Raw genomic sequence first — 9,161 nt, forward strand, 5'->3', positions numbered from 1 at the left:
CACCGAAGATAAAGAGTATTAACAAGCAATTCAACTGCCAACACCTGAATTCACATACGTAACAGTGTTGATGCAAACAGACTTTTAACTGCTGCAGGTTAATGAGAGCAGCATAGAACACAGTATATAAATGACGTGTTCACAGCAAATGATGTCCAAATATCTTACAGCACACCATAAAAGCAAAAATTTTCCTGTGATTCAAGTGGAGAAATATTGGAAAACCTGAATCATGGCATGGTACACAGTGGTACAGTCATGGCAACTCCTCAAAAACTTTGTTTTTTTTCTAGTTGGTACCATATGCATTTTGTGAGTAGCCAAAAAACAGCTGCCAGGATAATGCTGTAAATTTTATTTTTATTGGTCTTGTGGTTATGTCTGTGTTTAATTTTCAATTCTGTTCTTAAGGAATTGTTAAGGAATTCTGTTCTTAAGGAATTTATGTCCCATTTGTATTTTTACCTACACAAGTTACATCATGAAACTCATGTAAGTCAACACTGGGAGTGCAGAAAACGAGACTGTACAACTCAAGTTTGAGAGAATGCACTTCGAGTACAAGAAAAAGTCAGGATGCAGACATTAATCCTTAATAAATGTTAAGTGGCCTCTGAGTTGCAGGTACTGCACAAACTTGTTTTTAACTGAAAAGTAGCTATGTGACTCTGGGCATGTTTCTTTAGCCGTTTTTTATAGTAAAACTAGAATACTGATCATACATGTCTGTCCAACCTCAGGTGTAGTATTTTTTAAAGTATTCTGTTAATTGTAATGTGCCAGACACACCATGGCAACCCACTCCAGTGTTCCTGCCTGGGAAGTCCCATGGACAGAGGAGCCTGGCAGGCTACATGGGGTTGCAAGGAGTTGGACACGACTTAACAACTAAACAAGACACGTCATAGGTACTAGGATGACTGTTTTCAAGTGGTCTCCTCAGCTTCTCCCAGTTCCTTGAAACAGCCTTTTTCTCAGTCATCTTTACATTCCTATCACACCCAGTCCCATGTCTGAACAGACTCCCCTGCATCTAAAATCACCAGTACAAAAGGTAAACCACGCTCCCACTAAAACCAGGAGTTTTTACTGCCTCTAAAAGAAACAGCCAAAATACTCTTACATTTTGAAATAAGATCACAGTGACAAATCACAATTCTGTTTCCAATCTTGTTAACACCAGGGTGTTGTGTTACTAGGACATTTGGTACTACTAAGCGTTTTCATTTGTTTCATTAAACTTTCAATAAAGGCTTTGTGTTTATGTCCTTGAAAAGAAAAGATTTAAGCTCATTTAAAAGGTAAAACACCCACACAAAAGATTATCCGCTATCCCCTTAACATCTGGCAAGTTCTAAAATGGATGAAGGACAAAATTAGAGTTCATATAAGCACAATTAAAATTATGATTGTCAAAAAGCAGCAGTCTGTGCCTCTCTGGAGATAAGGAGAATGGAGAAGTGGTAAGCAGACAGACAAGTTGCGGGAGTGGCTAGCACCAGAAAGAAAAAGAGATTAGATTTGAGAAGTGGCCAAAAAGCCAAAATAGGGCAGGGAGGCGGCAAGCTTTCAGGACAATTCTGATAGGAACATGAAATTGGCCCTTCTAATCCTGACTCAAGGCTAGTTTCGAGTCTACTTCAGGTTTCTCTTAAATACTGTTCCCATATTATCATCCCAGATTGTCAGTGCTGTTACAGTGACGGCAGGCACCAAGGGCTGTCTGCCTACACTAGAATTCTGACATTCTGGTTGAGCCCTGTCAGACTTCAAAACTATTTTTAACTACTATGTAAGTCTGAATTTTAAATTCTCTCTTAAGAGGGCAATAATAGCTGAAGCCTCACAGAAGAAGTCTTCTAGTTGTAATAGGAACCTTCTTGGAAAGATGTGGCAGTTTTGTTAAGAGGATCATATAATGCAAATGCTTCACAAGCAGGGAAACTGAGGAACACGTAAACGCCCAGGATCCAATCACAAGACAGGAATGAATACTGATGGAAGCAGCTCAATCAGTTACAGTTCTGTTTCCTATCCAGTTTTCTTTGAAGCTCTCCAGGAAGCCTTTAACGACTGAAGTAAACACAGCTTTCAGGAGAGCGTCCTTCCAATCACGAGAGATCTTCTAGTGCAATGTGGGGGAAGAGGCAGCAATAAGCCTCTCTAGCCAGCAAAAGTTTTAAACAGCGAGTTGTATATCACTTAACCCCTCTTCCTCCCTCAGGACAGATGAAAAGACTCCGGAACAGGTATTTTTATTAGTCATGAATTTTTCAAAAAGCTCGATTTTACAGCAGCAGGTGGAGGAAGGAGAAAAAACTGCAAAAAGGGGGCACGTTTTTATTATTACAGAAACCAAGACAGCTCGAGTCCAGGTTTCTGGAATCCATCTGGGATCTTGAGGCAGATGTTTTCTCCGAGATTTGGGAAAGAAGGGTGGCATCATTTAAATGTCAGGCAATGGTAAATAAGACTAGCAACGGTTTGACATTTTAATGGGGTCTTGGGAACTCACCATCATCATTCTTAAAAAAAAAAAAAAAATTACTTTGAGAAACTACGATTAAGACGGCAAAATCCCAGCCGAGCGGGTGGCGCTCCAAAGCGTTACCTGTCCTATCGGAGTGGTTTTCGGATCGCGCCCTCCTCGCCCTGGCGGACGGCTGGGCTCACTACTCTTTCTCATTACCGCCGGCAGGACGCCAGGGGAGTCGCTTCTGCCGGAGAACTTAGAGCACACGCGAGTGTGGGACGGGAACCGAACCGCGTCTGGGGACGGGAGATGGGGGGCTGAGGGCCCCGCGGGCTGGCCCGGCCGCTGGCCACGGACTTCACCAGGATTTACAGACCAAGTGATGCGGCGCGGGAACTAAGAAGGAAAAAACTTCAGCAATGGAAGAAGGAGAACAGAAAGTGAGAAGCTCAGCCTGGCCGACAGCGGCCGGCTGCGGGCACCGGGGCCAGGAACCCCCCGTCCTGAGTCGGCGCCCCCGACGACCCCCGCGGCTCCCACCTGGCAGCGTCCCGGCCCGGCGCGGGCGGCTGGCTTGTCCCTGGCCTCTCCTCCTCTTCCTCTTCCTTGTCCCGGGAAGGGCTTCGGGGAGCAAAGAATCGGGAAAAGCTATGCCAGGGGGCGCCGCCCCTTCTCCGGCCGCCGGACATCTCCCCGGCGCGGCAGCCGGTCCGAGGCCGTCCGCTGGGAACGCGTGAGGCGGTGTCCGGAGCCCGGTCCGGGGCCGTGGGACCCGGCGAGGGCAGGAGCTACTCGGCGCGGGCGGCCGGCGCGGCTCAGTCCATCCCGGGCGGTAGAAGCGCGGGCGCGACGGGCTGCCAGCACTACTCCTTCTCGTGCTCTGAGGCGGCTCCTCCCTCCACCCCCGGGCCGCCCGCCCCCAGGAGGAGCCAGAGGCCGCGGCTCCGCCCCGAGTCCGGGCCCGGCCGCCGCCGCTGGACGGTCCCCGTTCTCGGTATGGGCCTGAGATCCGGGGGGACGCACCACCCCGCAACGCCGGGCTCCGGGCTTCCCGCCCAAAAGAGCTCAGCCTGCCAGCCCATTTGTCTTTTCTCTCAATTTTTTCTATTACTGATTTGTTTTTCTATCGTCCAGTCAGTGCAAGGAACGGTTTTCAGACTTTTGAAACAAGTTCATGAATTAAAGTTTGAAAGAAACTCATGAACTAAACTGCGGTACCAGAGTGCCCTAGGCTGCCTTTCAGCTAACGAACAGTAATTCTTTAAACAGTTTCCCAGGGCTGAAGAAGTTGCAGCTACCCCGTGGCCGTCTCAGAAGTTGAGGGCGCCATAAGTGCCGGTTCAGGTCTGTCAACAGGTCCTTTCTGGTTCGGCTGGCTTACTGTCTGTGGGGTAACTTACCTTAACCCAGATGTGCTTTGATATTTCTCACACTCCATGGCGCCGTAGGTGCTGTCCAGGTCTGTCAACAACTCTTTTCTGGTTCGGCTGGCTTACTATCTGTGGGGTAACTGACCCTAACCCAGATGTACTTTGATATTTCTCATACTCCGTGTTATTAATACATACTGCTCCCCGGCGAACCCGCTTGCAAAAACGACGCTGATCAAAAACAAGTATAATTCAAACTATGGGGAAACAAATATTTTGTAGTCATTACACAGACGTCACTGAAATCTGGAAACCAAAAGGTCCTTAAGATTTACTTTGAATTATGTCTAAATACCGGAGATGGCAATGGCACCCCACTCCAGTACTCTTGCCTGGAAAATCCCATGGATGGAGAAGCCTGGTAGGCTGCAGTCCATGGGGTCGCTAAGAGTCGGACACGACTGAGCGACTTCACTTTCACTTTTCACTTTCATGCATAGGAGAAGGAAATGGCAACCCACTCCAGTGTTCTTGCCTGGAGAATCCCAGGGACCGGGGAGCCTGCTGGGCTGCCGTCTATGGGGTCGCACAGAGTCGGACACAACTGAAACGACTTAGCAGTAGCAGCAGCATGTCTAAATACAGTCGTTTGACTTTTCTTAGCTTTATTTTTTTATACATACAAAAAGCTGTAATAATTTATGTATGCAACTTGATGAGACTGAAAAGAAATACACACCATGAAACTGTCATCACAATCTATGCTATAAAACTATCCATGACTTCCAGAACTTTCCTCCCACTCTATTATTATAAACAACTATGACATAACATCTGCCCTCTTAGCAAAGTTTTAAGTATATAATACAGTACTGTGAACTACAGGCACTGTGCTGTAAGTAGAACTCAAAGATTTACTCATCTTGCGTAACTTCAACTTTCCCTTTGACTAATACCCTGTTTATTAATAATGCCCTGTTTCCCCTCCCCCAACCCCTGACAACTCCCTTTCCACACTGCTTCTATGGATTTGACTGTTTTAGATTCATCAGTATAAGTGAATCCAAATATATGTATTTGTCCTTCTGTTTCTGACTTATTTCACTAATAGAGTAGCATAGATTGTTTTTTTTTTGTTTGTTTTTTTAGTTTTGTATATCCTGGTGGCTAGGAGAGAAAATATCAAGGGACCCATTCACCCCAGGTGGTTTGTTTTAAAACCAAGCTGCCCCTGAGAGGGTGTAGAAGTCATAAAAGTGATTATCTTATACCTGTTTGCTAAAAACTCTACACAAGTAAATGAGATAAAATGAAATGTCCAAGGCAGTTCTGACTTGAGGGAGGGGGAAGGAAGGTACCCTGAGGTTGGCCTGCTCTGACTGGAGTCCTGGAGAAGAATATTGTTTATGGGTAGACAGGATGTCCATAAGCCCCATTTCAGCATTAGCTGAGGGTTGTTGAACTTTCCTGCCACAAAGGTAGCTGCCTCCTAGAAGCACTCTAACCCCTACCAACTGCAGCGGAGACCAAGGCTGCTCACCTTAATTTGTTCTGGCTCAGTTTAACCTACCAAAGTTAAATCAGTACAGATTCTTTCTGCTGGGTTCACCCCAGACTATCCCTCAAGATTGATCAGCACTTTCTCTTTTGAAAACCTTCTCCTGTGAGAAAAAAGCTAGAAAAATAAACTAGAATAAGACAAGTAAAGTTCCCAATTGAGTCTTATTGTTTTGGGGAGGAATCTCCATTAAAGGCCTTTTTGCCAGAAAGCCCAGAGAATATGAAAGCAAAGAGTAGGAAGCCAGTTGTTCCCTCCAGCTTGAAGGCCTGGAGAATTAATCTCCCCAAAGGAATGCTAGATGGCTACCAGATGTGTCCAGCCCTTGTACTATGACCAAAGCAGGCCCTACATGCTACTACCTATCCAGAGGGTGGACTGTTCAGGATATTTCTCTGGGGATAAAATCTTATTGGGGCCAGTACAGTTTATCACTGACTTATGGGTTTATCTAATAATGCTATTTAAGAAAATAATTTCTCTAATAGCCCTCAAGGGGAAAGCTGGGCTAGTCATATTTTTTCAATAATCACTATCCTCAGTGGGAGAAGGCATCAGAATCATGTCAGGTAAAGTACTTCATTTATCTAGAAACTATTTATCTATAGTATTGGTGGTGGTAGTTGAGGTAGTAGAATGTTCATCCAGCTAGAATCCCTCTATTAATAAACAGCTTGCAAAGGTATAAGATAGTATAAATGTTATTAGAGACCCCTAAAATAAAGTTGGGCCAATACAAACCTATGATATATATATATATATCATATATATATATATATTCATACTCATATGAAAAAAAAAGTGTTAGTCGCTCAGTGGGGTCAGACTCTTTGTGACCCTATGGACTATAGCCCACCAGGCTCCTCTGTTCATGGAATTTTCCAGACAAGAATACTGGGGTGGGTAGCCATTCCCTTCTCCAGGGGATCTTCCCAACCCAGGGGTCAAACCTGGGTCCCCTGCACTGCAGGCAGACTCCTTACCATCTGAGCCACTAGGGAAGCCCCATATACCAAGTGATCACATTCCTGAATTCACATTGGAAATGACTATGCCAATGAGGTGCCTTGAAGCTTTGGCTTCATCAGCTTCACAGTAAATATGCTTCTGCCATAGATACTCTTTAAATGTCTTCAAGAAAAACTGAATGAACAAATGAAGATGACTGTGCTAAATTCGAATCTCTAAGATCCTTAAAACTCTAAAATTCAACCTTTTTATAGACTTCCTAATGCAATCTTAGAACCCAGTATTCAGAAATTCATTATTATGAGTTCAGAATGTAAGAGCAGATGACATCTAGGAATGGATCAGTACTTGAAAAGTTAATAAATGAAAATTCAGGGGTCATTGATTTATGGCTTTAAGCTAATTTTTCATAGACAAAGTTTGCCTCAATGGAGGCAGGGCACCAGGTACACTTGCATTCATTCAAATGCTTTGCAAACTCTATGAAAAATTAGCTTAAAGCCATAAATCAATGACTCCTGAATTTTCATTTATTTACCTTTCAAGGACTGATCAGTTCCTCATTTAATGAGTATGTTAGAAGCATATTTACTGTGAGGCTGATGAAACCAAAGCTTCAAGGCACCTCATTGGCATGGTCTCTTCCAAGGTGAGTTCAGGAATGTGATCACTTGGTGGTGGTTATGAAATTTACAAAAGCAAATGTTTAAACTGCACAATTAAGACCACAAGCTCTTTTCACTTGGATTTTCCCTCCATCACCTTATTCCTAGAGTCAGCTGGTATTGGAGTTATTGGAGGCCCTTTAGGACATGCTGGGAAATGTGTGGTGTGGATTTTAGCTTGGATTTTTAGTGGGATGTATTTATGTGGTTGTCAGTTTCTCCAAATAGATGTTACTGCTTAATTTCAGTTTGTTCATTGGGCAACTCACCAAGCATTACACCTAAGATACAGGACCAGAGGCACTATCGCGACATAAACATATCCTAAGTCCTCTAACACTGAAAATGTGTGGGTAGTAGAGGTGAAACAAGATTCAAAATGTACAATAGCAAAAGGTGAGTTGTGGAAAACTATTTCAGGCAACAGAAGACAAAACTTAAAAGAATCACTTCTAATTGATGTAATTTCTCTCAAAACACTTATATAATGTAGTGCATACAATTTTTATAATTGTAAATGCAGTAAACTTTTAAATGAAAATCATGTAAAATAGAACTTATGATAATATTTGTTTGTAGGGCACAAACTTATAGCAATACCACAGTGAGTGTGTATGTGGGTATATAATGTTGTATGCTTACCTAGCCTTTCTATCAATACGTATGCTCATCAAAATTTAAGGAAAGACTTTATCTTTCCACTATATGTATAGAAAATATTAGAAAAGGTCATATGAATGAATACACTAACAAAAATATAAGAAAAAATATTATAGAAGTGTAATAGGCAGATAATGGAAAAAATGCTGTTTTTCTAGACTCTGTGACATTTGTAATATTAATCGTTTAAAATTGGTCATTTGTATGATTTATTTTTTCATTCACTTTTATATCTGATTTTTAATTTTAAATATTCTTCTTTAAAGAGAAATTGCAAAAATCTTCAGGTACCTTAAAACCTGGATTTGTCCTTGAGTGCTGACTATGGATCAGAAACACACTCATTCTTAGAGATACAGTGATAAGACCAAGAGCTTTCCCTCAAGACGCAAGTCTGATGGGGTGAACAGATGAGCAAAGCAGATAGGAAAAGAGAAAGTCCTTCTATGAGCATACATAGGATGAACCCCAACTTAGTCTCCAATGCAGGAGACATAAGACATGGGTTCGATCCCTGGGTTGGGAAGATCTCCTGGAGGAGGAAATGGCAACCCACACCAGCATTCTTGCCTGGGGAATTCCATGGACAGTGGAGCCTGGTAGGCCACAGTACAGGGGGTCTCACAGAGTTGGACACAACTGAGGCAACTTAGTATGCACACATGCCAACTTAGTCTAGAAATTTCCATGAAGGCTCACTAGAGGAGATAACTGTCAGTTTATTCTCGTCCTCTGCTTCCTGTGACCACCATGACTTCTACAAAAAGAGTACAATTCAATAGCTTATTTGATATGTGAGAAAAGCTCAAGTTCATCACACTGTAACTGAACTACCATTCCCAAAGCATAAGCACATTACTCCTCAAAAGTATGAGAACAAAGTGCTGACCCTGAAGTCTTTCAACAAGGATGCAAGCATGGTTTAGAAATGCTTTTTGTTTTAAAAAGTCCACCAGAGGGATACATTTCTGTGTGTGCATTACGGCACAGTATTTGCTATGTGGCAGGTGGCCCAGGAATATTAAGACAGCTGTCAACATCAAGAAAAGCATCAGCCCATGAAAAGCAAGCAGATGGATTGGGGCACTTCACTAGCTGCTTCCTGAAATAATAGCTGTGCGAGGCCAAATGAGGCAATGTCATGCTGCCCAGGGCAGCAAAAAGCTATTACTGGCTATACGCACTCAATTAGGAGATGGGGCGGGGGACATCCTCCCCTTTTCTTTGTAGAGCTCAGGTTTTCATTAAGAACCACAGCAGTAAATAAGAAAGGGTGTGTGGAGGGAATCCTGTTAGTGTTTCTCATTCTGTTACATTCTGATCATCATGGCCGGAAAACGCCTCAATCTTGCTGCTTCAGTAAGAGCAGATGGTGAAATTTTAAGTGATTGGTTATTCAGACTTCTATGGGATGCATGAAGTTTTATTGTATTGTTTGTCTGGTTTTTATTTCCAGAACATGTGGA

General features: G+C 43.1%; 1 protein-coding gene and 1 long non-coding RNA gene across 5 annotated transcripts in view; both read right to left on the reverse strand.

Moving 5' to 3' along the window:
* Positions 1 to 3,451, reverse strand: part of CRYBG3 (crystallin beta-gamma domain containing 3) — a 126,163-nt gene extending 122,712 nt beyond the window's left edge. For 3 of the 4 annotated variants that reach the window (XR_015167246.1, XM_086410895.1, XM_086410902.1), the window contains exon 1: positions 3,014 to 3,451. Coding sequence is in view for 2 of the 4 variants with exons in the window: in XM_086410895.1 (XP_086267021.1) it covers positions 3,014 to 3,162 (149 nt within the window). In the remaining 2 variants the exon portion in view is untranslated. The remainder of the gene's footprint in view (positions 1 to 3,013) is intronic. The other variant, XM_086410912.1, reaches the window with a different exon arrangement.
* Positions 2,240 to 2,869, reverse strand: LOC147380150 (uncharacterized). The gene is made up of 2 exons (XR_015167308.1): positions 2,612 to 2,869; positions 2,240 to 2,525 (listed from the first exon to the last, which is right to left on the reverse strand). It is a non-coding gene; the product is annotated as an uncharacterized LOC147380150 (long non-coding RNA).
* Positions 3,452 to 9,161: the final 5,710 nt, after the last annotated feature.

Source organism: Bos grunniens, chromosome 1, assembly GCF_055505025.1.
Source record: "Bos grunniens cultivar Pamir isolate PY7600 chromosome 1, Bosgru_T2T1.0, whole genome shotgun sequence".
In the NCBI taxonomy this organism is placed as follows: Eukaryota; Metazoa; Chordata; class Mammalia; order Artiodactyla; family Bovidae; genus Bos; species Bos grunniens.